This window comes from Vigna umbellata, chromosome 1 (assembly GCF_029865625.1).
Source record: "Vigna umbellata cultivar VRB3 chromosome 1, Vumbellata_1.0, whole genome shotgun sequence".
NCBI lineage: Eukaryota > Viridiplantae > Streptophyta > Magnoliopsida > Fabales > Fabaceae > Vigna > Vigna umbellata.
In genome coordinates this window covers 44,418,332-44,442,033 of record NC_142165.1, presented here as the reverse complement: position 1 = coordinate 44,442,033, position 23,702 = coordinate 44,418,332, and the positions used below count along the sequence as shown (strand labels likewise).

At 35.5% G+C, this 23,702-nt stretch overlaps 5 protein-coding genes across 6 annotated transcripts; 3 read left to right on the top strand and 2 right to left on the bottom strand.

Annotated features, from left to right (window-relative positions):
* Positions 1-503: 503 nt before the first annotated feature.
* Positions 504-2,015, top strand: LOC124827149 (uncharacterized protein At4g14100-like). Its single transcript, XM_047300142.2, has 2 exons — positions 504-1,044; positions 1,528-2,015. The coding sequence occupies exons 1-2, from the start codon at positions 519-521 to the stop codon at positions 1,734-1,736; spliced, it is 735 nt and encodes a 244-aa protein (XP_047156098.1). The 5' UTR covers positions 504-518; the 3' UTR covers positions 1,737-2,015.
* Positions 2,016-4,123: 2,108 nt separating this feature from the next.
* Positions 4,124-5,509, top strand: LOC148205469 (uncharacterized). Its single transcript, XM_088112913.1, has 5 exons — positions 4,124-4,227; positions 4,320-4,936; positions 5,033-5,114; positions 5,202-5,291; positions 5,384-5,509. The coding sequence occupies exons 1-5, from the start codon at positions 4,210-4,212 to the stop codon at positions 5,432-5,434; spliced, it is 858 nt and encodes a 285-aa protein (XP_087969039.1). The 5' UTR covers positions 4,124-4,209; the 3' UTR covers positions 5,435-5,509.
* Positions 5,510-5,515: 6 nt separating this feature from the next.
* On the top strand, positions 5,516-6,332 carry LOC148205468 (uncharacterized). Its single transcript, XM_088104571.1, has 5 exons — positions 5,516-5,524; positions 5,587-5,715; positions 5,810-5,913; positions 5,995-6,085; positions 6,166-6,332. The coding sequence occupies exons 1-5, from the start codon at positions 5,516-5,518 to the stop codon at positions 6,265-6,267; spliced, it is 435 nt and encodes a 144-aa protein (XP_087960697.1). The 3' UTR covers positions 6,268-6,332.
* An 8,098-nt stretch (positions 6,333-14,430) lies between these two features.
* Positions 14,431-16,801, bottom strand: LOC124827433 (Rubredoxin-like superfamily protein). Its single transcript, XM_047300489.2, has 4 exons — positions 16,475-16,801; positions 16,278-16,336; positions 14,772-14,889; positions 14,431-14,683 (listed from the first exon to the last, which is right to left on the bottom strand). Exons 1-4 carry the CDS (start codon positions 16,684-16,686, stop codon positions 14,605-14,607), a joined length of 468 nt encoding a protein of 155 aa, XP_047156445.1. The 5' UTR covers positions 16,687-16,801; the 3' UTR covers positions 14,431-14,604.
* A 700-nt stretch (positions 16,802-17,501) lies between these two features.
* Positions 17,502-20,385, bottom strand: LOC124827420 (uncharacterized). Of its 2 annotated transcripts, XM_088111023.1 has the most exons (7): positions 20,248-20,385; positions 19,877-20,060; positions 19,712-19,761; positions 18,834-19,134; positions 18,551-18,739; positions 18,168-18,350; positions 17,502-17,990 (listed from the first exon to the last, which is right to left on the bottom strand). In XM_088111023.1, exons 2-7 carry the CDS (start codon positions 20,036-20,038, stop codon positions 17,694-17,696), a joined length of 1,182 nt encoding a protein of 393 aa, XP_087967149.1. In that variant the 5' UTR covers positions 20,039-20,060; positions 20,248-20,385; the 3' UTR covers positions 17,502-17,693. The 2 variants fall into 2 exon arrangements, with proteins under 2 accessions (XP_087967149.1, XP_047156427.1); XM_047300471.2 differs by lacking the exon at positions 20,248-20,385 and having other exon boundaries at positions 17,508-17,949.
* Positions 20,386-23,702: the final 3,317 nt, after the last annotated feature.

Sequence of the window (23,702 nt, the reverse complement as noted above, 5' to 3'; positions counted from 1 at the left end):
TGTCGTTGCTACAACTTCAGTTTCATTAATTTGAGGTTGTTGCTTGACATGGCCCAGATGATAGCAAATACAGTTGGGAAATTTGAAAGTTAAAAGTAAAGATGCAAAACTTGTTTTAATTTGAAGATTCTGAGACACTTTTTACGAGTTATGAGATTAACTTTTGGATTAGAAATGTAGATAGTTAAAATATCATTGCGAAACATGTACTGTTTAGGATGTCAACTCTTAGTATTATAAACAAAAAGTTCATGGAATCAAATCTATTTAATTCTACCGTGATCAACAAATTTTTGATAGTTTGATGTATGTAATTTAGTGGAAAAAGGTTATTTTTACTTAATAGTAATATTTTTTATTCAAAAGCACTTCGTTTTAAATTAAGAAACTAAACAACCATTTCCATTTTTATAGTTATGTTATGTATTGACTCGTTCAATTATTCAGGTAAACACGATTATTATATATAACTTTTTTTTTTTTTTTTTTATCTTTTTTCACTGACTCTACAATGGTCAATGTCACGCCACATTCCTTATCTTCTTTCCCTTCACGCTCGCCCTGTATTTGCAATGGCCTCTGCAGCGGAAGCCATTAACGTCTTGTTCTTATTTCTCTTTCTTCAACATTTCCTATTCACAACAGCGAATGACTCAATTCCAGTGCCAGCTGATTGGCCGCACCAGTTTCATTCGGTTCTGTTCATAAACCGAAGCGGCGATCTCCAGAAGACGGACTTATGGTACGACTGGCCCAATGGCCGCAACTTCAACATCATTCAACACCAGCTGGGCGAACTCACCTACGACCTCGAATGGGACAACGGAACCTCCTTTTACTACACGCTCCAACCTTTCGACAAAACCTGCAAAATCATCCTCTTCGACGTTGGCATTCTCCGCCCTAACTGGCTCGACGGCGCTAACTACCTCGGCCAAGAGCATGTGGACAACTTCCTCTGCAACGTCTGGGAGAAAGTCGACTTCATCACCTACTACGAGGATGTCCTCACCCGAAGACCCGTCAAGTGGATCTTCTTCTCCGGTTAGTCAACTGTACACCTTTTCTCTTCATTTGCACGATTCCTCGTAATTCTCTATCAGATGCTGTTACACACTAAATCTGTGAGCAAACATGTCCTCAGTCATTTGCTACTAAGTTATGTTTGAAAGAAAAAATTTCACAACGAGAGAGAAAAATAAGAATGAAAAAATCGATCAGCTAATCAGTGAACTAAAATTAGCTTATTGATGAATTAAAAATTAGATTTTGGAGGATCGGGAAATAACTTTTATAAAGTAGTTCGTAAACAAGTTAATTTAGATAATGGAGAAACTGATTCCATTTTTTTTTAATTTGTTTGGCCTAAAAGTGTTTGCTTAGAAATTTCTCTAACCAAACTCTAAGCATTCATGCTACTACTTTTCTGCAATATCGTTATTCTCGTTAATGGCTATTTATGTTTTTTGGTCTTTAATTTATAAATGATTAATAAATGTTGCGTGGATATTGCTACGGTGGATGCAGGGATGGTTGCTCATGTGATGACATTTGAGGTAGGTGCAGTGCTTGAGGATGAATATTGGCAGGCTCCTGTGTACTGTTTTAATGAGATCAAGAACGAGACATCGGACAAAACGAATGCGGTCGTCTTAGAATCAGAAGATGGTGTTCCTGGTGGTTCTTCTCATGGAATGTTAATGAGAGAGATGCCACATTCTGCTTATGCTAAGTAATCGTGAGTGAGAATGGAGTTTGCACTTTATCTTTTGCAGCACATACAATAATTTCTTGAAATAATTTAGACTGTCTTCAATTAATTTTAGAGACAAGTGCGTAGTCTTCCACCTACGTGGTGATAATTCGTGGTTTGAATTCCTGTTAAACAATGCTTCCACATTCAGCATCGAACACTGCCGTAAACAAGACCATTTCTAAAGAACATTGCCCAGGAAACCTAAAACAATGTATTATTTTTACGTTTTGTTATATTTTAGATTCCTTATTTTGAAAGATATGTCTCTGTTCCAACATGGCTTTATTTTATTCCAACAAAATTGATTCTGTTTCCAACTTAATTTTAATCTCTCCCATCTTTGGTTCTAGATACGATTCGCCCTTTTAGATGTGTAGGTTAGGTTTGGCCTTTCTTACATTCACTTTGTCTGTAATCCCAACTTAAGTCCAACTCTCCCAGGTGAATAGTCTAATCTATCTCCAATCTGCTATATGTTTGGTCCTTGATGTAGTGTTACTTGTCGTTAATTTGGTTGGTCTTAGATTTCAAAATTTTAATGCAGTTTTGCCATTACTCAGTCTTCTCATATGTGTAGGGCTTGTTTCTAATTTTCTGTCTCTCTAATAAAAAATGGAGTCTCTCATTCTTTGATGCATTATATCCATTTGGTCTCTACTTTAAGATACAATCTGTTATTTTTTTAGTTTATTTTCTTTTAGTTGTTAGTTGCAACATGCAAAAGTTCAGTGAGAAGAAATTTTATAATATGTAAAATATTGAAGGGGCAAAAATGTAAGAGCGATTGGACAGATTCCAATATTTAAAGGAAAATGTTTGTTCGACAACGCCGATTTGACAACAAATTAACAACGACACGTGTCGTTGTGTGATTTGCTGTTTTAATTGGAGATTTGAAAAGTAAATAAGCTGATTTGGAGGGTAGTTTCGGAATGATTTTTTGGCGCCCTTACAATTCCAGAAACTCTGTCTAAACATTTGTTTCATTCGAAAACGAAGCCTTCCACCAAAAGAGACTCCGAAACTCTGCGTCCACCATTCTGAACTTTGTGCACGCCAGCGAAATCGTGTTTGGAAGTATTGAAGTCCGGCATTGAAGTCCTTTGTCTCCGTCCACCATTGAAGTGTTGGGAGGAAGTGTATTGAAGGGGCAAGCGTTGTCATTTTCTTCAAAGGAGCGGTTTTTTAACGTCGTCGTTGTTCGTTGGACGGTTGGGGTGAGTGTTAATCGCAAGGTATTTTATATGCCCTTGTTCGTTTTCGTTTTATGGAGATTTGACAACGACGGTTTTTTCATTGCGAACCCGTGTTTTCCCATTTATTCCTTTCGCCATTTATGTATGTCCGCCATTGGTTTTCCCGTTTATTGTAAGTTTGATTGTGTAATCTATGTTTTAAAGGTGAGTTTTTTGATTCCTGACTCCATGGTATGTGTACTTGCGTTTTGGAAGGAGTTTGACTAATAGTAAGTTGATCAGCCTTTCCTATTGTAGGTGAATATTTGACAGACGCTATTTTTAGAGTTGAAAATGGAATCCTCTAATAACAATGTAAGTAGACAATAAAGAGGAATGTTTTCTTTGTTGTTTTGGAGAAGCAATTTGACTATTATAATTTTGAACTGTTTTATAGTGGCGCCTTCGAGCTTGGATACATACATCGTACATTGCCAACATGAACTCCTTACTGGCAGCGACACATAAGATGCGCATTTCACAAACTCCGTTTAAGTGGTGTTTAGAAATTGGAGATCCTTTAGAGGTGAACCTAAAATTGTTGAAAAAGATGGTTCGTCGATGGGTTCCCCACCATCAATCGTTTAGAGTTAGCCAACATCTGGTGCCTTTCAATGTGCAGGATGTGTTCATGACTTTAGGGTTAGGAGTTGGGGGTTTGGAAGTTCCTTTTGATGAATCAATTGTGGGTAAAGTTGGTGAATCCCTTAATTCAAAATGTACGAAATTGAAAGACCTCATACATATGTTCAATGTCCTTGTAGGTAATGATGATAGTGAGGTAGATGGGGTGTGTCGCTTGTATGTATTAGTTTGTTTTGTGGTGTTCTTTTTTTCCAGGAAGGCAAGATATGTGTCGAACATGCCTTGTTTAGTCTTAGATGACTTAGACAGTTTGTCTAGTTATGATTGGAGTAGTGCTGTACATAGATATCTTGTACATAGTCTAAATAGATGTAATAAGAAACTACTTTCTGGATCGATTGCTGATTCATTGAGCATAAGTGGGAATGCTGTTGTTTTGCAGGTATGATTTATATTGGTTGTTTGTTGCATTAATTGAATCCATAGTAATAACTGTTGTGATTAGTTTGATTGTTTTAACTGTAGCTTTGGGCGTATGAACGTCTTGGTTTGCATGATGATAATTCTGCCAAGGAATTTCCGCGCGTTAGGCGATTTTCTTCGTTAAATTATACAACAAAAAAAATAGATGTTATGTTTAAGACTGCCGAGGTAAGTAACTTTGTTATGAAGTTATGTTGTTATGTTTTAATGATTTTTTCTGTTGTTATGTGATTGTTGTATATTTATTGTCATTGTCAAAGGTACAATTTGATTGGTACCTCAGTGAGAATGATTGTTTAAATCCCATCATACGTCGTGCTTTCAATTTGGATGAGGGATTGAGGCGTGAAGGTTCCAAGCGTGAAGAAAAAGTAGAAGAAAAAGTAGCTGAAAATGAATATGATGAAAATTGGCTATTATCCACTTTGGAAAAACTGAGAACAAACAATGCCAGGATAAGAAAAGTCAGAGATGAAATTGCAGCTGTTAGGAAGCTACTTGCTGATCGTGTGAAGTATCAAAAGGTGGAACAATGTCCTTCATTTCATGAACAACCTGCAGACGAAAAACATGAAGATGAACAAAATGAAGAACCTGGACATGAAGAACCTGGACATGAAGAAGCTGGACATGAAGAAAATGAAGAACGTGCAGATGAAGAACCAGCTTGTACCATGGTTGTAGAAGAAGAAGGAGTCGCCAGTGACCATCCAATAGTTGTCGTTGACGTTGGCGATGGTGTTGATGATGGTGAAGGAGAAGTGGATGTACAACCGTTGAATGTACTGCCTTTGTGTTCTTTTGTTGGTGATCCAAAAACAGTGGTGGATTTGGATCAGTTGTACCACGCAGTTACGCGAAGAGACATTCCACGGAGGTTAGAACACAATGATTTTTTATAAGTTGTTGTTATCGGTAGTTGAATTTATGGTCAATGATATTCGTAGGTGATTTAATGATGTTGTTTTTTCAGGTACGTCTCTGAAATTATGTATCAACTGTTGAGCACAAGTGAATGTAGCTCTTTAGGGCCAAGGCAATGTGTAGACAACATGGTAATTATACAGTTGACTTTAATTACTGTTGTCATTCAATTTAGAAAGTTGATAAATTTGATGTTGAAGTTGTTAATTTTTGTGCAGGTTTTAATTTTTGCAGCAACAATGTTCATGTACTTTGAAAAAAGGTTGACTGGAGTCATAAAGAGGATTGTATTCAGTCCTATGTTTGGGGTAAATGGTTTAAGTAGGTGTTGTTGGTTTTTGGTAGCCTAGAATTTAACATTGACATGGTTGTTTAATGATGTTTTAATTTGATATTGAAGACCCATGTCCTGCACGACTATAGGAAACGACCAGTCAATCAACATGTGTGACAACTTCTTGACTACCAGCCATATTTTCGATATGATCTGGTTCGAGTTCAGGCCTTATTGTCTGCTGATTGGGTGAGTAAGATGTACTTTGTAAGCAGATCCTTGTTTTTTAATGTGGGTTACTATTTTGACATATTCCAAACAATGTGTAGGTGTTCATCCCAATTGTAAGTGATGGTCATTGGTGGTGTTATGCACTGAAGGTCTGCACTTTTCAGTTTTATGTCATAGACTCACTTGCCAATGGTATCAAAGGACGTTGTCGGATTGATAGAAGCATTGTAAGGTTTACCTTGATTAAAAAGTTGTTTGGAAAATGACTTCTTAAATCGTACTTAGTTTAAACTAAGTGTTTTCGTTATTTTAACCAAACAGGCTCAAAATATTCAACGCCTTTGGGGTTTGTTGACGGATAAACTTGAAGAGACTAAGTGTCCTTTGTTAGTTGAGAAAGCCAACATCCCAGTCCAACCAAACACGTAATTATATTTGACCTATGTGTTAAAAAATTTTGTGATTCCATTCACAAAATTAATGCATGTCTTTTTGAATTTGAACAGATACGATTGTGGTGTAATCATGATGAAAGCTATTGAAATCTGGGATGGAGAGGACAAATATGATGGGAAAAGCATGCCTGATTATACAAATGTATGTTAAATTATGAATTTCTCAATATTACATTATTAGACCGTTGACATTGGTTATGAATTACAATATGTTCATTTCAGGAAGAGTTGGCTGCGTTTAGGAAAAAGTATATATGTGACTGGATCCTGGACGAGGACAACGTGCGAAGATTGGAGACGCTGCAACATTTTGGATTACTATAGGATTACAAATGTGTCCTTCGTTTAGATTCTTCATCAGTAGTAAAACAATATACATTGTAGACAATTATACTATTGAAAGTGTATTACTTGGATCTATGTACATGTGAACTTGTTCTAGTAATAATGAATACAGGTGAAGTATTGGTAATATTCATTTTCGTTGTGTTTGTTTTTAGTTGGAGTCAGTTTGTTTATTCGTTACGGTAAGTGCATCGCTGCTCCCCTATTTTTATTGAACAACTCCCCATTTAGTAGGTCAGATAAATTTGTTCCATTTCATTAAGACACCCTTACCTGGTAGGTGGTTTTCTTGGGAACTTGTACCTCTGGCTGTAGTTATAAGGCAATGGGAAGGCAGGGGTGGGAAGGCAGTAATGAGCTGCTGTAATCGATTACAGTGACGGTGTAATCGCTTACGATTTACATGTACCGAAAGTGCGTGGCTGGTCCACTGTTATTACTGAGTTGCTCCCCACTTCTGGGCTGGACCTAACTACTTTGGCTTCATTGACACAGCATCACCTGGTTGGTGTTTATCTTGGAAACCTGTAGGTGTGGATGCAGTCATAAGGGAATGGGACATGATTAGGGTGGCCCCAACATTGTGTTTTGATGACTGGATGAAGGAACTGGGTAAGGCAGGGGTGGGAAGGGATTATTGGGCTGCTGTAATCGATTACAGATACGCTGTAATCGATTACAGATACGCTGTAATCGATTACTACTGACGTGTACCGAAAGTTGGTGGCTGGTCCCCTGTTATTACTGAGTTGCTCCCCACGTATGGGGTGCACCTAACTACTCTTGCTTCGTTGACACAACATGAAGGAACTGGGTAAGGCAGGGGTGGGAAGGCAGTATTGGGCTTCTGTAATCGATTACAGCGTATCTGTAATCGATTACTACTGACGTGTACCGAAAGTTCGTGGCTGGTCCCCTGTTATTGCTGAGTTGCTCCCCACTTATGGTCTGGAACTAACTACTCTGCCTTCGTTGACACAGCATGAAGGAACTGGGTAAGGCAGGGGTGGGAAGGCAGTATTGGGCTTCTGTAATCGATTACAGCGTATCTGTAATCGATTACTACTGACCTGTACCGAAAGTTCGTGGCTGGTCCCCTGTTATTGCTGAGTTGCTCCCCACTTATGGTCTGGAACTAACTACTCTGCCTTCGTTGACACAACATGACCGGGTTGGTGTTTGGCTTGGAAACCTGTAGGTGTGGATGCAGTCATAAGGGAATGGGACATGATTAGGGTGGCCCCAACATTGTGTTTTGATGACTGGCTTGAAGGAAATGGGTTAGACAGGGGTGGGAAGGGAGTACTGGGCTGCTGTAATCGATTACAGATACGCTGTAATCGATTACTATTGACATGTACCGAAAGTTCGTTTGTGGTCCCCTGTTATTATTCAGTTGCTCCCCACGTATGGGGTGGAGCTAACTACTCTGGCTTCCTTCACACAGCATGAAGGAACTGGGTAAGGCAGGGGTGGGAAGGGAGTATTGCGCTGCTGTAATCGATTACAGATACGATGTAATCGATTACGATTGACATGTACCGAAAGTTCGTTTGTGGTCCCCTGTTATTACTGAGGTGCTCCCCACTTATGGGCTCCATCTAAGTACGGTCTTTTATAAACAGGAAAAAATTATTTTGTTTGAATTTTTTTTAATGACATTAATTTATTCAAAAAGATTTATTCATCATCATTTAATGTTGATGTGAGTTTGAAGAGGCATAATGAAGAAGTGTGGTGCATACGTTTTCCCGCTCTCCCATGCAATTGGTAATCATGCAGGGCAGTAGTAATCGATTACAAAAATTGTGTAATCGATTACACCACTGGTTTTGACATTTAATTTACTTCCTGACGGTTGAAAACAAATTTGTTTCTGTTTCACAGGACAATGCGCTGACAGTTAATGTTGTCACCGGACAGTTACTGCTGCTCACCCACTACCACAATTTCATATTAAATACAACTGTAACCTACATCAGTCCTTTGATAACCCTCTACCACAAACCATTTAACTTCCTACCCCCTTTGGAAAGCGTGGTAACCCAAATGGCAGATCGGGCTCAGAAGAAAATGAGGGCTTCTTCTTCGACACGGGGGCCTCCCAATCGGCCACCGCCATCCCCACCACTCTCTCCACCACTTACGAGTAATGAACTATTCTCCAACGACGACCAATATGAAAGGTTCTCTACACATTTCTTTGAGCGTCCAATACTGCAAGGGAAGTATCTTGATGTTGACTTTTTTGGTGATGGTACATTCGAATTCTTCGACATCTTGACAAAAGCTGGGCTAATTGATTTTGTCGCTTATAGACGCCACTACTACCCTGAATTAGTCCGTGTTTTCTATAGCAATATGCGGGTTTCTGATTCCGGAGTAATAAGAACTGAGGTGAAAAAGGTAAAAATCACAATCAAACCTTCACTTTTTCATAAACTAACCTCCATCCCTTCTGTTGGTGTTGTTGACGAGTGGAAAGATGAATACAATTCTGTTAGTGCTAGGCAATTGATCTGCAAACCGGGTTCAAACATACAAGGTAGAATACTGGCCGGCACTATGAAGTTTCAAACTAGGATACTACATTATGTACTTTGTCGTATATTAGTTCCTCGATCAACGAATGTTGCACAAGCAACAGAGGAGGACATTATGTTGCTGTGGGCACTAATGAATTCTGTTCAGATTAATTGGGGGCATGTCATTCGAAACAGGATGAAAAGGGCTACCAGGGACAACGCCCAACTACCATATCCCCATCTAATAACCACATTCATGGAACACTTTGGTGTGCCTACAGAAACTGATCCTTTTACCCAAGTCAAGAACAAACAGAGGATTGGTTTGGAAGTTCTATCATCATTTGGTTATCACAAAACTCATGAAGGAATTTGGGTTCCCAAAGTTGACGTTGGGAATATACAAGAACAAGTAGGGATTGAAGAAGATGTGGAAGTTGGTAATGAAGAACATGAAGTCCGTCAACCCTCTGTCAATCCACAACCAACCTCTTCTCACACATTGACTCAAGTCATCAATCAAATACAAGAACTCCGCACTTTCGTGGGCGACAGATTTGACACAATTGAAAATCGTGTTGGAGTCCTTCACGAAGAAGTCATTCAACTCCGCAATCAACTTGAGAGACAACCACCTGCTTAGATAACATTTCTTTCTATAATGTTATGTCCCTTTTAATTTCAAAACTTGTTCTCTGATGTAATCGTGTTAAGTCATTCTCTTAATGTACGTGGTTTTTATTATTGTTATCAAGTACTGGAACAAGTTCTTACGTCACTCAATTGGTTATTTATTTATTCAATATTCTCGTATTCGAAGTTCAAGTTATAACTAAAAAGATCCTTCCATGTCTGGGTACATAATACACTACTGGGGAGTTATTGAACCTTGTGTGGGTAGAGCAGACACACTTCTGGTACAGAATGATATTGGTGTTATATTAATCGATTACGACTTTCTGGTAATCGATTACACCACCGTTAGTTATTCCAAGGTTCCCTGCCATGATCTCTGAACCTGCCAAACACTGAAAAAATGGTTCCAAACAATACTGGGGAGTTATTCAATCTTATATGGGTAGACACGTCAGACTTTTGGTACACTATTTTATCGTTGTTATATTAATCGATTACGGGTCCCTGGTAATCGATTACACCACCGTTAGTTATTCCCACGTTTCCCTTCCATGATCTCTGAACCTGGCAAACACTGAAAAATCGGTTCCAGCCAGTACTGGGGAGTTATTCAATCTTATGTGGGTAGACCAGTAAGAATCTTGGTACACAATGAGATTGTTGAATTAATAATCGATTACGGGTCCTTTGTAATCGATTACACCACAGTTAGTTATTCCATGGTTTCCCTCCCATGATCTCTGAACCTGCCAAACACTGAAAAAACGTTTCCAGCCACCACTGGGGAGTTATTCTATTTTCTGTGGGTAGACCAGTCAGAATTTTGGTACACAATGAGATTGTTGTTATATTAATCGATTACGGGTCCCTGTTAATCGATTACACTACCCTTAGTTATTCCCACGTTTCCCTTCCATGATCTCTGAACCTGCCAAACACTGAAAAATCGGTTCCAGCCAGTACTGGGGAGTTATTCAATCTTATGTGGGTAGACCAGTAAGAATCTTGGTACACAATGAGATTGTTGAATTAATAATCGATTACGGGTCGTTTGTAATCGATTACACCACAGTTAGTTATTCCATGGTTTCCTCCCATGATCTCTGAACCTGCCAAACACTGAAACAACGGTTCCACCCAGTACTGGGGAGTTATTCAATTTTTTGTGGGTAGTCCCGTCAGAATTTTGGTACACCATAACATTGTTGTTATATTAATCGATTACGGGTCCCTTTTAATCGATTACAGCAACGTCTGTTATTCCCAGGTTTCCCTGCCATGATCTCTGAAGTTGGCAAACACAAAAAAAATACTACTGGGGAGTTAATTAACCCTGTTTGGGGAGACCAGACACACTTCTAGTACACAATGACATTATTGGTATATTAATGGATTACGACTCCCCGTTAATCGATTACACCACCGTTACTTTGTCCCAGGTTTCCCTGGAATGATCTCTGAACCTGGCAAACAATCAAAAAACGCTACCATACACTATTGGGGAGTTTGTCAGCCCTGTGTGGGTACACAAGTCATACTTTTGGCACACAATGAGATAGTTGTTATATTAATCGATTACGTGTACCAGGTAATCGATTACACCACCGTTAGTTGTTCCCCAGGTTTCCCTGACATGATCTCTGAACCTGCCAAACAATGAAAAAATGGTTCCAGACATTACTGGAGAGTTATTCAATCTTATGTGGGTAGACCAGTCAGACTTTTGGTGCAGAATGAGATCGTTGTTATATTAATCGATTACGGGTCCCTGGTAATCGATTACAACACCGTTAGTCTGTCTCAGGTTTCCATGCCAGGAACTCTGAAGCTGGTAACACCTTCGTTTCCTCTTCCAAACGCATTATGGTTCACAAAACCAAACACAATGACGAAGACCGTGCACAAAACCTTTTAAGAACGCTGAAAAAACACGACCAAACACTACTGGGGAGTTATTTACCCATTTTTGGGTATCGCGGACATACTTTTGGTAAACATTCCCATTTCTGGACTAGTAATCGATTAACTCTCCTGTAATCGATTACAGCTTCCTCAGACCTGGACATTTCATATAACTACCACAATTTCAACTTCCCACTGCTACCAAACAACAGATGGAATTATTATAACATTCAAAACTGAAACAACCACTTTCTTTATCAACAATACCAAAGAAAATTGTTCCAAATACAACTATCCATAATTAAACATAATCCTAATACTGGAATAATCAGAAATTACATTAATCAATCAAGTTTCGGACTATATCCAGTGTAGGGAGTTCTACAAACATGGCTTTTGTAACGTTTTCGACGTACTCTTTCCTTCATAACGGTTTCATGGCTGTAAACTCCTCCCTCACAGTCAAAGTTAATGTCAAAATCATGTTGGTTACACGGTGTACTGTAACCACCTTCATCTTTATTATTCCCTTCAAGCAGCTCAGCCTGCAATCTAGATAACTCTTCTTCAAGTTCTTCAATTACACCATCTTGTTCCTCTAAAGCATCATTAATACCTTTTATCAGTTTCATATTGATTGTTGATTTGTCTTCTTCATTCAATTCCTCTCCATTTGAACTAACTGATGCTTTGACACATGTTTCACTGTTTTCTGTCCTTGATGCACCATAATCATCAAGCATCTGCAATTTCATCACAATTACCATTACATAAAACATTCATTCAAACAAATGTAATAAAATGATAAAGTACATACCACACCCGTCTCCATTGCACGTTTAATGAACTTGTCACCAACATTTATATTCATCCAATGCAAAAATCTTGGATATTTATGTACACAAACATTGGAAGGAATGAAACGATCACAAAACCATACCTGAAATACATCATAGACGTCATAATTAGTCATCTCAATTCACAAACAGCAAACAATCCATGGAACAAATTTACCTGGAACACGTATACACAACCATCCACATAAACAGTGGTTGCACCTTTTCCTCTATTCCACGCTGTACAAGCTTTGCACAGACTGCTAAGTAGATAATGGTACACTATACGACCCCAACAAAAAGTTCCCAGATCACTGATTCTATCAACAATTTCAAACAAAATTGGAAATATTGTTCTGCTGCGATTAGGAAACAGTACTTCACTAATTGCTACCAAAATGTACAACCTACAAACATCTATTGAAGGCAACTTTTTGTGTTGCTTAAAAATAAATTCATATACCAAATCCAATTCATATTTTCCATCACCAAAGTACTTGCGACAATGACTTTCACTGAGTTTGTTTTCATTCAATTTAATCTGCTCACCAACCAAACCCAACCCTAGGCTTAAGCTGACATCTATTTCCTTGAATTCAACAAATTTATCTCTAAAACTAAAACCACCTTTGTCATCATCCCATCTAATCAGTAAATCGCTCAGAATATTCCTTCCAATCTTAATATTACCATGTAATTCTAAAAACCATCGAAAGTGAGTCTTGGAGATTATGGACTTCTGCTCCTCACTCAAAATGTCATTCAAAGAAGCAATACGTTTCGTTTTCAATGAGTGACGAACAAACAGCTGCAAAAAAAAAGTGTTTTTTGGTACAAATAACCAACGTAAGTCACAACCAAAAAGCAACACACACCAAAAAAATTACCAACACATGCAACACCAAAATCCCCTCCCCAAAATACGAATACGGAGAGACGAAAAAGTTCATACCTTGTTCGAACAACCATTGTCACCGGACGAACCCATTGCACAATAAAATTAACAACTTCCACCAAATCCACACCCAACGACACAACGCTAATCTCTAACTCAAACAAAGAAGACGAGTTCACAGAGACACCGAAGGAGACAACGGTGATCTACAACTCAAACAAACATACCCAATCTCCACAGACATTATTACCAACAAAAATGGTCACAGGGAAGCGGGACAGAGAGATCTTGAAAACAAACGAAACCCTTACAATGGAGGACGAACAACACTGTTATCAAGACACAAGTTCAAATGATTTTCAAATCCCTAAAATGGAGAGAGAACACCTTCATAAGGACAGAACTTACACTTCGAAAATGAAGAGGGCAATTTCGGAATCCTAACTTCTAGCCCCTCAGCATCAGATTTTTAATTACAAATAACATTCAAATTTCGACCACTTAAAAGTTGACACGTGGCGTTGTCAAATTTTTGTCAAATTTGCGTTGTTGGAATATCGCTACCCATATTTAAAATGTGCAAGAGTTTGTGATGTCAGGGAAACAAAGAGGTACAAAATCGAAAATCCATCTCTTTTTGCTCACTTTTAAATTCCTGTTTCCTTTGCCTTTGATCACATTTTGTTACGGAAAAAAAAAATTGTTTCACAACATTTGACAACTGATCCAGGAATAACATATCATAAAAAAACTTTTGTATTTATAAAAACTTAAAAGTAAGATAGTATCGTATGAATGTAAAAAAAAAAATTAGATGTCAAAATATCATTATTTGTGTAGTTCTTTAGTAGTCTACTTTAGCCGTTTATTGGCTTTCTTTATTTCAAATTCGTCCAATTATGGGAAGGATAAAAACCTCAAAGAAACAATACGGAAAACTTTATATAGTAAATCTGGAACTTGATCAAGATACTTTCCTCGAATCGTAAAGTGGAGATTCTTTACTCTTTTTTCACACTAACACTATCTTAATCTTTTATGTCAAATGCCAATATTTAATTCGTTTAAAAATCCTGAAAAATATGACGATAATTAAGTGCAGGATTTTACTGTTTATTCAGAATGCTCGCAAATCCTTGTATAGTTTTGAAAAGGTTTTGAGACCACAGTTCTCAATCCAGCTATAAAGAAGCTCGTGAAGGCTACAAGCACGAGGGTTTGACTGTGTGTTCGAGAGATTCCTTAGAGAAGAAAATCTTGACACCACATTTTCTTAGAAAACTCTAGACATTGTTGAAAACACAAATTTTGCAAAATGATTTTTATCAGGTTAATGGCACAAAGTAAATAAATCAATTCTCCCCTCTATTAACAACATTGCATTGCATCCTTGACCCGCCAGGGTTGACAAATATGAACATTCTTCTCTCCAAAAATAATTGTATCATTTATTGTATGGTCATTCTGACAGAATGAAGAACAGAAAAGGAAGGCATAAACTGCAATCAAACATTCATTCAGCCTAGTATTGGCTATTCAGATAGAAATATAATCCAGCAAGCACTGCAATTCCCACGACAACTGCAATAGGAAGTGCTTTCCTGGTGCAAAATTTATTGCATGATGTTAATGCGAAAATAATGTGGAGATATAATGACTGAGAGAAACAGATAAAGATTTATAGCTTACCCAATTGCTTCATCTTTCTGTAGTTCAGCTTTTCGTGCCTTTCTAACATCTGTGCTATTGGCATCTTTACTGACAGCTGGTGCATATGGCCTAAATCTTCGTTTTGGAGCACCACAAACTGCAAAACACTATTTATTTATGGCAATCATATGCACTTTTACCAACTTCTTTCCACTCGTTTTTTTCTGCTTCTACTAATTTTTACCAAGAGCCGACTAACCGTTAACCATTCCATAAACACATTTTTCCATCTCTTCAGAAGTGTGTTTGAGTCAAGAATTTTTTAAATTGATTTCAAAATGGTTCAAAAAGACTTTGAAGTTGTTTAATATATATTTGAGTATTTTTATTCCAAAACCAACTTGATCGTAAAATAAGTAAAAAAAAATCTATAAAAAAAGAGTTGTTTCATTGAAAAGCCAATTTTAGACATGGGGTCAATTTCTCAACAGAAAAAGAAATATATAAATATTTACCTAACATTGTGCTTGGTAGTATTTCAACATGATTCCCTATCATCCAATATCAATCTAAAACACTAACATTTCAATTTACAAAGAGGCTAACTCATTGAGGTATCAAGTGATTAATCTTGGTTTCCAATTGCAAAACAAGATTTTTTTAGTGGACAATGTTAATGGTTAGTGGGGTTGAACTCATATCCTCTTCCACTCTCTTCAAAATCCGCTAAACCAAAGGAATTAAATCCACATCCTTTCCCGCCTTCTTCCAACTTTACCACTAAACAATCTTATATCTTCCATTGCGAAACAAGATTGAACTTATTTTGATGCACTGTCTATATTTTATAATATTTAGAAGAAAAAAGATTGAGTTTATCTGTACATGATCTTAATGAATAGAAGAATGTATTAATATGGTAAAATCTTATTGAATTATGATATATTATAACTTAAAATAATCTTTTAATATTTCTTTTACAAAACTCGCGCATGAAGAAAGAATATCAACAAGACAAAGGAAAATATTATTTGACAAACCTAAATATTCTACATTCGTTTATATTACTTTTATTTATTTTTTACTCTCATCTTTTTTTTTTTAAATATAAAACTTAAATTTTTTTAGATCATTTTATTTTACTTTTGTATCTTGTATCAAATTAACGTAAAAGTGTATATGTTACCATATAAAATGGCTCTTGTGAATAAGGTTATATTCAGATTGAAGTTGGAAAGTACTTCGGAAATTTCAATACAGAAAAACATGCTTCAAGGCATCAAATAAAATGAAAAAAAAAGAGCGAAAAATGTTGCTTCTAAAATACAAATAAAAAAAATTGTCTTGTATGTATATTCATCGAAAAATTTTCATATAATTTCTCCAAACATTAATTTTCACAGAGAAGTGATTTTTCTTTTTTCTATCTAGTAAGTCATAAGCTTGTGCACACCACACGTACCCAAAAATTGTTGTAAGATACAGTTGCGAGTGGTTAGTAAGGGGAAAGAAGTTTGGGAAGAAAAACATGGAAGGAGCAATTACCAGGGCAGAAATAGTTATCAGCCAACTTATCAAAGGGAGTTCTGTCATTGTAAATATATCTGCATCAATCAACAACAATAGCATTACCAAAACCATATAATTGCTGCATCAAACAACAACAAAATTTATATCAATTATCGCATATCTCTCAGTATTATATTGAAAACGCGGAAAAGAACAAAAAAATGAAGGTTGACCCGCAATCGCGACAGATATAGGCCTGTTTGGAAGCGACGCGCATGGAAATCCTAGGTGATGCTGAAATGAGGTGGCGGTGATTGGGATGAAGACGAAGATTGAGTGAACCAGAGAAGAATGAGGACTTGAGAGCAAAAGGGCTGGCGGAGGGTCTTCTCAGGCCACCATTCACGGTGGGGACGCAGTGAAGACTTGGTGCCTGCAATGCCATTTTTGCTCTCTGAGGCCCCGCTTTGTTGTTGAGTTGAGGATCACAGAAAGAAAGAACGAAAGAAAGAGAAGAAGAAGATAAGAGAAGAAAGAGAATGGTCGTGAAAAGAAAGAAGGGGATGTGCAAACGTGGCAAACTCGTTATTTCATGTTCAGGGAAAATAAACATTTTTACTTTTTTATTTATTTATAATATTAAATGTATTTATATAACTTAAATAATACTAAATATTAAATAATGACAGTACAATTGTTGTTATCTATTTTAAAAAAATAAAATATAAACTAAATAATAGAAATGTGATAATAACTTTTGACACGTGACTCTATATAACTTAGAATTGGCTTGAAAAAGAAATAATTCTTTTAAATAGAGCTCAAATTAAATCCATCGTGTAATTATGTATAAAAAGATAGGCTTTTTTTAGAGTGAAGTTGGAATTACAGAGTTCCAATGAAGTGGAATACTAATTACAATTGAATATGATTGTTCTTTTATTCAAGAAATAAATATTTCTTTGTTAAAATATTTTCAAAAATTATAAACCAGTGGCTTGAAAAGAAATAACAAATTACCATAGACCATTTTTATTGAAAATACATTATTTTTAAAGTCTGAAAGAAATAAAAAATTACCATAAACTGTTTTTATTGAAAATACATTTTTTCTTTAAGTTTGATAAGTTCAATAATATGTTTAATTAACAATAAATATATAATAAATTAAACTTTAACTGAAAATTCGACTAATAAATTTTAAATTTAATTCAATCTCACAAAATTAATTCATAATAATATTTATATCTTTTATACATTTTAAATTGATTTTATTTCGATATTTAACTTCGGACACACCAGATCATCATCCCAATGTGCCAAAATTTGGCTTATAGACTAGTAGTAAGTTTTCTTAGTAAATACATGTTTAAAAATTGAAAGGTATAGGAAATATTTATTAGTACATAGATTTTTTAGTCTCTGCTACAATTTTCAGCCATAAACAATTAATTAACATGCAAGCAGTGTTGCCTCAGACTTGTACAAGTGTTTTGTTGTGAATGCAATTGAGCACATTATCAAAGCTTTTTGTGAAGGAATCCAGCACCTGACGTTCGAGTTGTGATCCAATACAAGGCCAATGAATCCCCAACTTCTGAATTGCATTGTAAATTTGTTGAGCCTCTGATACTTTGGCATCAAGAGTTCTTGAAAGAATGCCATGCTCCATGAAGGCTTTGAGAGCTTGCTCTGGCATCGTTGAAATCTACACACCCATAAAATACAAGGCAAGGTTATTTCACCAACCTAATAATAAAAATATATTGTAGTTAATATATAGCTAATATAATATATGCATTCATTAAAAATAAATAAAATAGTGATTGTAGACATTAAATAAACAATTTTTAAGTATATGATAGAATTATAGGTCTTTGTTAGAAGCACATAGATTTGAAAGTATATAATTTTTGCATTACTCACCGTATCCGGTCCAATAAGAGAATCAACATAAAATGTGTGAGGGTAAGCTGGATTTTTCACATTTGTTGAAGCCCACATTAACCTCTGCTTCTTGGCACCTCTCTTCTCCAAGTGTTCCCATCTTGGACCAGAAAACTTTTTCTGATAAAGTTGGTAAGCTAAGACTGCTTGAGCAATTGCACCCTACCACAATTGTTATAACATTTTCAGGCCAAACATCCCAAACTGAAAAGGAGTTAACTATATCTTATACAAACTTTACAAAACAGAAATAAGGTTAAAATAAACAACATGTTTAGATTGAAAGTGAAAACAAAAACTAAAGTATGAAACATTTTCTCAAACGAAGCTGTCTGAAAGTTAAAAAACAAACAGCTTCACACCTTTCCTTTGAGATCAAGAGCCTCAGAGGTACCAATTTGGTCAAGTTTTCTGTCAAGCGTAGTATCCACTCTACTGATGTAGAATGCTGCTGCACTTGAAACCTTGGAGAGATCAGTTCTCCCACAAGCCTCAAGGCCATCCAAGTAAGCATCAATCACTGCTTCATATCTAGGGAGGCAGAATATGAGCTGTTTCAAAAACACAAACTCTGAGGGTATTGCTGCTGCAGCTATTGAGGATCAAAATTTGTGGCATCAGAAAGCACATAATTAACAAACTTACTGTGGCATTTACACTTATCCCCAGAGAAATAACCTCCTTCATAGAAAGAATGGATTCATCGGTTGCAGGAATTTTAATGTAAACATTTGAACACCCAATCATCTTATGAAGCCATTTTGCCTCTTCAATTGTCCCCTTGGTATCATTTGCTAGCTTGGGGGAAACTGCAACAGATACATATCCATCTACCCCATCTGAATCATTGTAAATTGGCTCCAAGATTTTGCAAGTATCATGTATGTCTTTCACTACTAATTCCCAATAGGCACCCTCTGTGTCTTTTCCTGCCCCTACCAATTTCCTACTTGATTGCAAATCAAATTAATAATATTTTGTATCATACCCAGAAAGAAATATCATCATACATCAGTTGCATATTATGGATATCAAGGTAAACCGCAGGTCTCGTTTTTGTTAATTAAGATCCTCTGACTGTTAGTTTAAAAATGTGAAATGAGTGTATTCATTCCATAAATTCATTAATAGTGTATATATATATATATATATATATATATATATATATATATATATATATATATGGTATTTTGATTGATTTAACTATCTTTTATTGTTCTGACCATTCATATAGTAAGAAGTAGCATTTGGTAATGGTTTCCCTTTCTTGATCTCTTCTATCTCTGAAGAGAGAAAAGTTAGTATTTACCTCCTACAAACTCAGATTAGGGGATAAACTGACCATTATACATATGTTAACTGAATAGTGTTATTAATTATTGATTTGAACAGTAATTAATTACCGAAAGTAGGTATTCAAATCTCTCCTCATTACAGGAAGCTAAGGGCAAAACTATGGACTTCATTTCCTATTCTTGCGAAAAGGTTATCTCTTGTGAATCCAAGATCAAGTTAAAAACTACCTAAACTGTTCATCGTAGGCATTTGAGGATGAAATAGCTCTCTCAAAAATCTGCAATGTGAGACCATCGTACAGCAATCAAGACCAATACACTGAAAGTAGCCAAGATAACATAGAAACTGATGCAAAAGAAGATAGTTTTGAGGCAAATAAGAAAAGTAAGCACCGCTGGATTGGTGGTGACACCTCTGATCCCATTGGCAATGAAAGGAAGCAAATCTGAAACAGGGCGACATAGATTGTCATAATAAGGGCTCTGTCGCTCCTTCTGGAAGAGATGGTGAAGAATAGTGCTTTTGATCTTTGTCCTATAACTGTTATGTTCCATTGTTCCTCCCAGACAGTGCAAACTGAGAGTAGAAAAAGCAATGGAAGGGAAAGAAAATGAGAATAAGATGAGAGATAAGATGTGAATGCGGTGCAACCGTGCAAGTGCAGCTTTATTCAGTAAGAGAAGAAGAAGAAGAAGAAGATGAAGAAGATGAAGATAAGGGTGTGAGTGAAATGTGATGTTTATGAGTTGTGGGAGTAAGGAACCTAAAGGGTCTACTCTAAAACCATGTTTGGGGAGTGAAAAAGCTTGAATTTGTCACTGGAAAAGCAGTGGTTGAAGCCATTGCCATGGCTATTTTCCAGTGGAATGTGCAAAAACTACTGCAACCAATCATTTGTGGTTATTAAATTCATTAACAGAGGCTCTTCAGACTCTGAAATACTTATTAAATTATTAAAATAAACTCAGCTTATTAGAATTCTTTTTCTCCAATACACCTTTTTAAAAGAAATTTCTAAAAAAAACACTAATGTCATTTTATTTTTGTAACAGTTAAAAATTCGACCCCTCCAAAATTTTAATTGTTTTTTTATTCCAAAAACTAAAGGTTAAATAACAGAAAGTAAATAAATTATTATTGAAAGTTAATTCGGACAAATAATTCAATATTTACGGATGATTTTTGACCCTACACACATGAGTGAAGAAGTTGGGCATGTTTATCAATAATAGATCATTTATGCGACGTAAGCATCATTTTATATTTGCATTAAGTCTGTATGAGTTTTTGTTATTAAGAACTTTAACTAGATATTACTAATTAATTTTTGTAATTTGTTTGGATCTTGATATTATAGTACTTCAAATATGATGTAATATAGTTTGGTCGTGATTAATAATAATAATAATGGTGTCAAATTTTAAATTTTAAATTTTTTATTTTTTTCACTTTTCTCTTCAAACAATTATAATGACAATAACAAATCTAATTTTGAATTATATAAAACCAATATTACAAAACCTAAGTTTGTTAGACCTTAATTTATTTTCTATGTTGTTTCTTTTTCTTAAACCATTTGGAGAAGTAAAGAAACCTTAGATTCATTTAGAAAATTTCTTAAAAACAAATTATTATTTTGGGAAAAAATTAAACCTTTTTTCTTTAAAGACGCGTATAGACAACATTTATCTCATTTTGGATGATTACTTGTTCAACAACACTTGATTCTTTTGGGTATTAATATTTCACATTTCATTTGATTGAAGACAATTTTGTACAATCACTTTAAATGAAGAAAAGTATTATGGAAAAAGTAAAATTAATTTTTACATAAATGATTTAAAGTAAACGTGTAGAAGCTATAATTTCTCCAAAAGTTTATTTCTTGTTTAGGAAGAATTTTGTTTTTTTTTCTTATTTTTCTATCATAAAACTGTATTCGAAGAAGTTTTCTCGAAATAGAAACAGACAGACGTGTTGTAATAATTTTGAGCTTTATTTCTTTCGACAAAGACAATTTTTACAAGTTTTAATAATTTCCCATAACATCACGTACATTTAAAAACGATTAATGTTTTAATATAATTTAGGTTTAATACCTATTTTGGTTCCTAGATTTGTAGGATGTGTTCAAAGTTGTCCTCCTTTTTTTCAAAAGTTCACAATCGTCCTATATTTTGCAAAAACAGTTTAAGTGGATCCTTTAACGGCAGGTTGCTCTCCTGGCAAAAATTAAATGACTTGTCCAATTAGTTGGCAAGCTCAGCCAATAAGACACTGGCACATGGCAATCCCATTTTCACTCAAAAGCTTTATCACACTTCTTCATCTTCTTGAATCTCACGCTGCTTCCCAAACCCTAATCCCCTTTTCCCCTTTCTGTGTTCAACGTTGAGGTTCTGAGATATGAGGTTTTCTCCACTGCTACGCTTCGCCCCATCTCTCTGCCCTTCCGCACGATCACCACGCACTCGCTCACGTTCACTCTCATCGCACCCAGGGCGCGGTAAAGGAGTGTGGTGTAGGTAGCCATGTTGGTGAGGGCATCAAAACAATTTCAATCAATACAATCTTTACCCATATACGAGAAAGAGAAGAGTATTACAAGATCTGGAAATATACAGTGGCACAAGATTTGAGGAAATACAGTATTACAAGATCTGAAAATATACAGTGACACAAGTTCCCTTTTCCAAATTTAAATTCAATCTCAACCTTGCTTTAATCGTGTGCCATTGAGATGAACTGAAACTATATCAGATTAACAAAAAGGGAAAGTCGGGGAGGACCGCTTCCAGCTCTGCCTGCGTTTATGTCTCTCTCCTCCCTCAACACTTCCTTGTGCCTCTTCTCTTTCACAACCTCTTAACTAAATTTGAAAATTAAGTAAAGGTTTAATAGCCAATTTAGTCCTCACTTTGGTTGAAAAATCTCAATTTAGTCCCTCGTTATAAAAGTGTTTTGAATTAGTCCTAACTTTTAAAATAGTGGGTCAGATTGGTCCTTTCTGTTAAATATAAGTTAAGAAAATTAATGGATGATGATGTGACACAACTTAAAGCTAACGAGGGACCAATCTAACACATCAGCTTTAAGCTGTGTCACATCATCATCCATTAATTTCGTTAACTTATATTTAACGAAAGGGACCAATCTGACCCACTATTTTAAAAGTTAGGACTAATGTAAAACACTTTTATAACGAGGGACTAAATTGAGATTTTTCAATCAAAGTGGGGACTAAATTGGCTATTAAACCTTAAGTAAATAATTTCCTTTTAAAAGGCAGTTTTGTTCCGACGAGGTGAGGTGGAGGGTGAGGGCGCAGAGGTAGGAAGAAATGGTGGAGTTTGAGGAACTGGAGAGAAAAAGTTTTTCCACTAGATAAAGGTTTTCAGAGAAGGAGAAGGAAGAAGCTGCAGAAAAGTACGGGAAATGCAAAACAATGCCACGTAATAAGAAATTGTACAGCTCATTCAGGTTTCGCCAGGAAGACAACTCTGCCGTTAATTTTTTTAACGCCGTAAGCAAAAAGGACTAACGTGAACCGTTTTTGCAAAATATAGGACGGTTGTGAACTTTTGAAAAAAAAAAGGACAACTTTGAACACATAGGGACCAAAATAGGTATTAAACCTATAATTTAATATTTCTAGTACGACTATAACTTTTATTTTTTAACCTCTCTTTTGAATCTACATCAGTTAAAAAAATGAAGACAACTAATAAAAATTAACATTCAGTAAAATTTAGATTGTTTCCATTGAAATAAAAAAAATCCAAATTGACTATATACTTTAATTTTTTTTAAGTGAGCAGTGAATAAAAATATAAAGTGTTTTCATATATATATATGTGTGTGTGTTTTTGTGTAAAATAATCAGAATTAAAAATTATTTTTTAAGAACAAAAGAAATTAAAATGTTTGATAGATGTCATCACTGTAATTTTCATCAAAACACTTTTGTGTATCGTAACATTCTTTTTTTTTTTTTTAATTTTTCTAACTTCAATGATTTAAAATTCAAAATAATAAATGTAACTAATTTTCTTATTATAACTTTTTAAATTAGTAATAAAATTTCTTAAACGATCTACAGCGCATATGCTTATATTTTATATCTTGTACAATCATGTTAAGAAACTAACTACAAATATATTCTTTTTATAACACACAGAACTTAAATTTTAGTGAAGGCATAAGTCGAAAGCGTCATTG

What these genes read in the sequence shown, in the direction of transcription:
- LOC124827149 (XM_047300142.2), top strand. Translation starts at nt 519, where the DNA reads ATGTCACGCCACATTCCTTATCTTCTTTCCCTTCACGCTCGCCCTGTA. An exon ending in CAAGTGGATCTTCTTCTCCG is followed by an intron (nt 1,045 to 1,527) that starts GTTAGTCAACTG and finishes CGGTGGATGCAG; the next exon opens with GGATGGTTGCTCATGTGATG.
- LOC148205469 (XM_088112913.1), top strand. An exon ending in CGAAGAGACATTCCACGGAG is followed by an intron (nt 4,937 to 5,032) that starts GTTAGAACACAA and finishes TTGTTTTTTCAG; the next exon opens with GTACGTCTCTGAAATTATGT. An exon ending in GGCAATGTGTAGACAACATG is followed by an intron (nt 5,115 to 5,201) that starts GTAATTATACAG and finishes ATTTTTGTGCAG; the next exon opens with GTTTTAATTTTTGCAGCAAC.
- LOC148205468 (XM_088104571.1), top strand. An exon ending in GTCGGATTGATAGAAGCATT is followed by an intron (nt 5,716 to 5,809) that starts GTAAGGTTTACC and finishes TTAACCAAACAG; the next exon opens with GCTCAAAATATTCAACGCCT. An exon ending in GCATGCCTGATTATACAAAT is followed by an intron (nt 6,086 to 6,165) that starts GTATGTTAAATT and finishes TGTTCATTTCAG; the next exon opens with GAAGAGTTGGCTGCGTTTAG.
- LOC124827433 (XM_047300489.2), bottom strand. Translation starts at nt 16,686, where the DNA reads ATGGCATTGCAGGCACCAAGTCTTCACTGCGTCCCCACCGTGAATGGT. An exon ending in TATATCTGTCGCGATTGCGG is followed by an intron (nt 16,337 to 16,474) that starts GTCAACCTTCAT and finishes TGATTGATGCAG; the next exon opens with ATATATTTACAATGACAGAA. An exon ending in CAGAAAGATGAAGCAATTGG is followed by an intron (nt 14,684 to 14,771) that starts GTAAGCTATAAA and finishes ATTTTGCACCAG; the next exon opens with GAAAGCACTTCCTATTGCAG.
- LOC124827420 (XM_088111023.1), bottom strand. Translation starts at nt 20,038, where the DNA reads ATGGAACATAACAGTTATAGGACAAAGATCAAAAGCACTATTCTTCAC. An exon ending in GTGTCACCACCAATCCAGCG is followed by an intron (nt 19,762 to 19,876) that starts GTGCTTACTTTT and finishes CTCACATTGCAG; the next exon opens with ATTTTTGAGAGAGCTATTTC. An exon ending in CTCTTATTGGACCGGATACG is followed by an intron (nt 17,991 to 18,167) that starts GTGAGTAATGCA and finishes TTTTATTATTAG; the next exon opens with GTTGGTGAAATAACCTTGCC.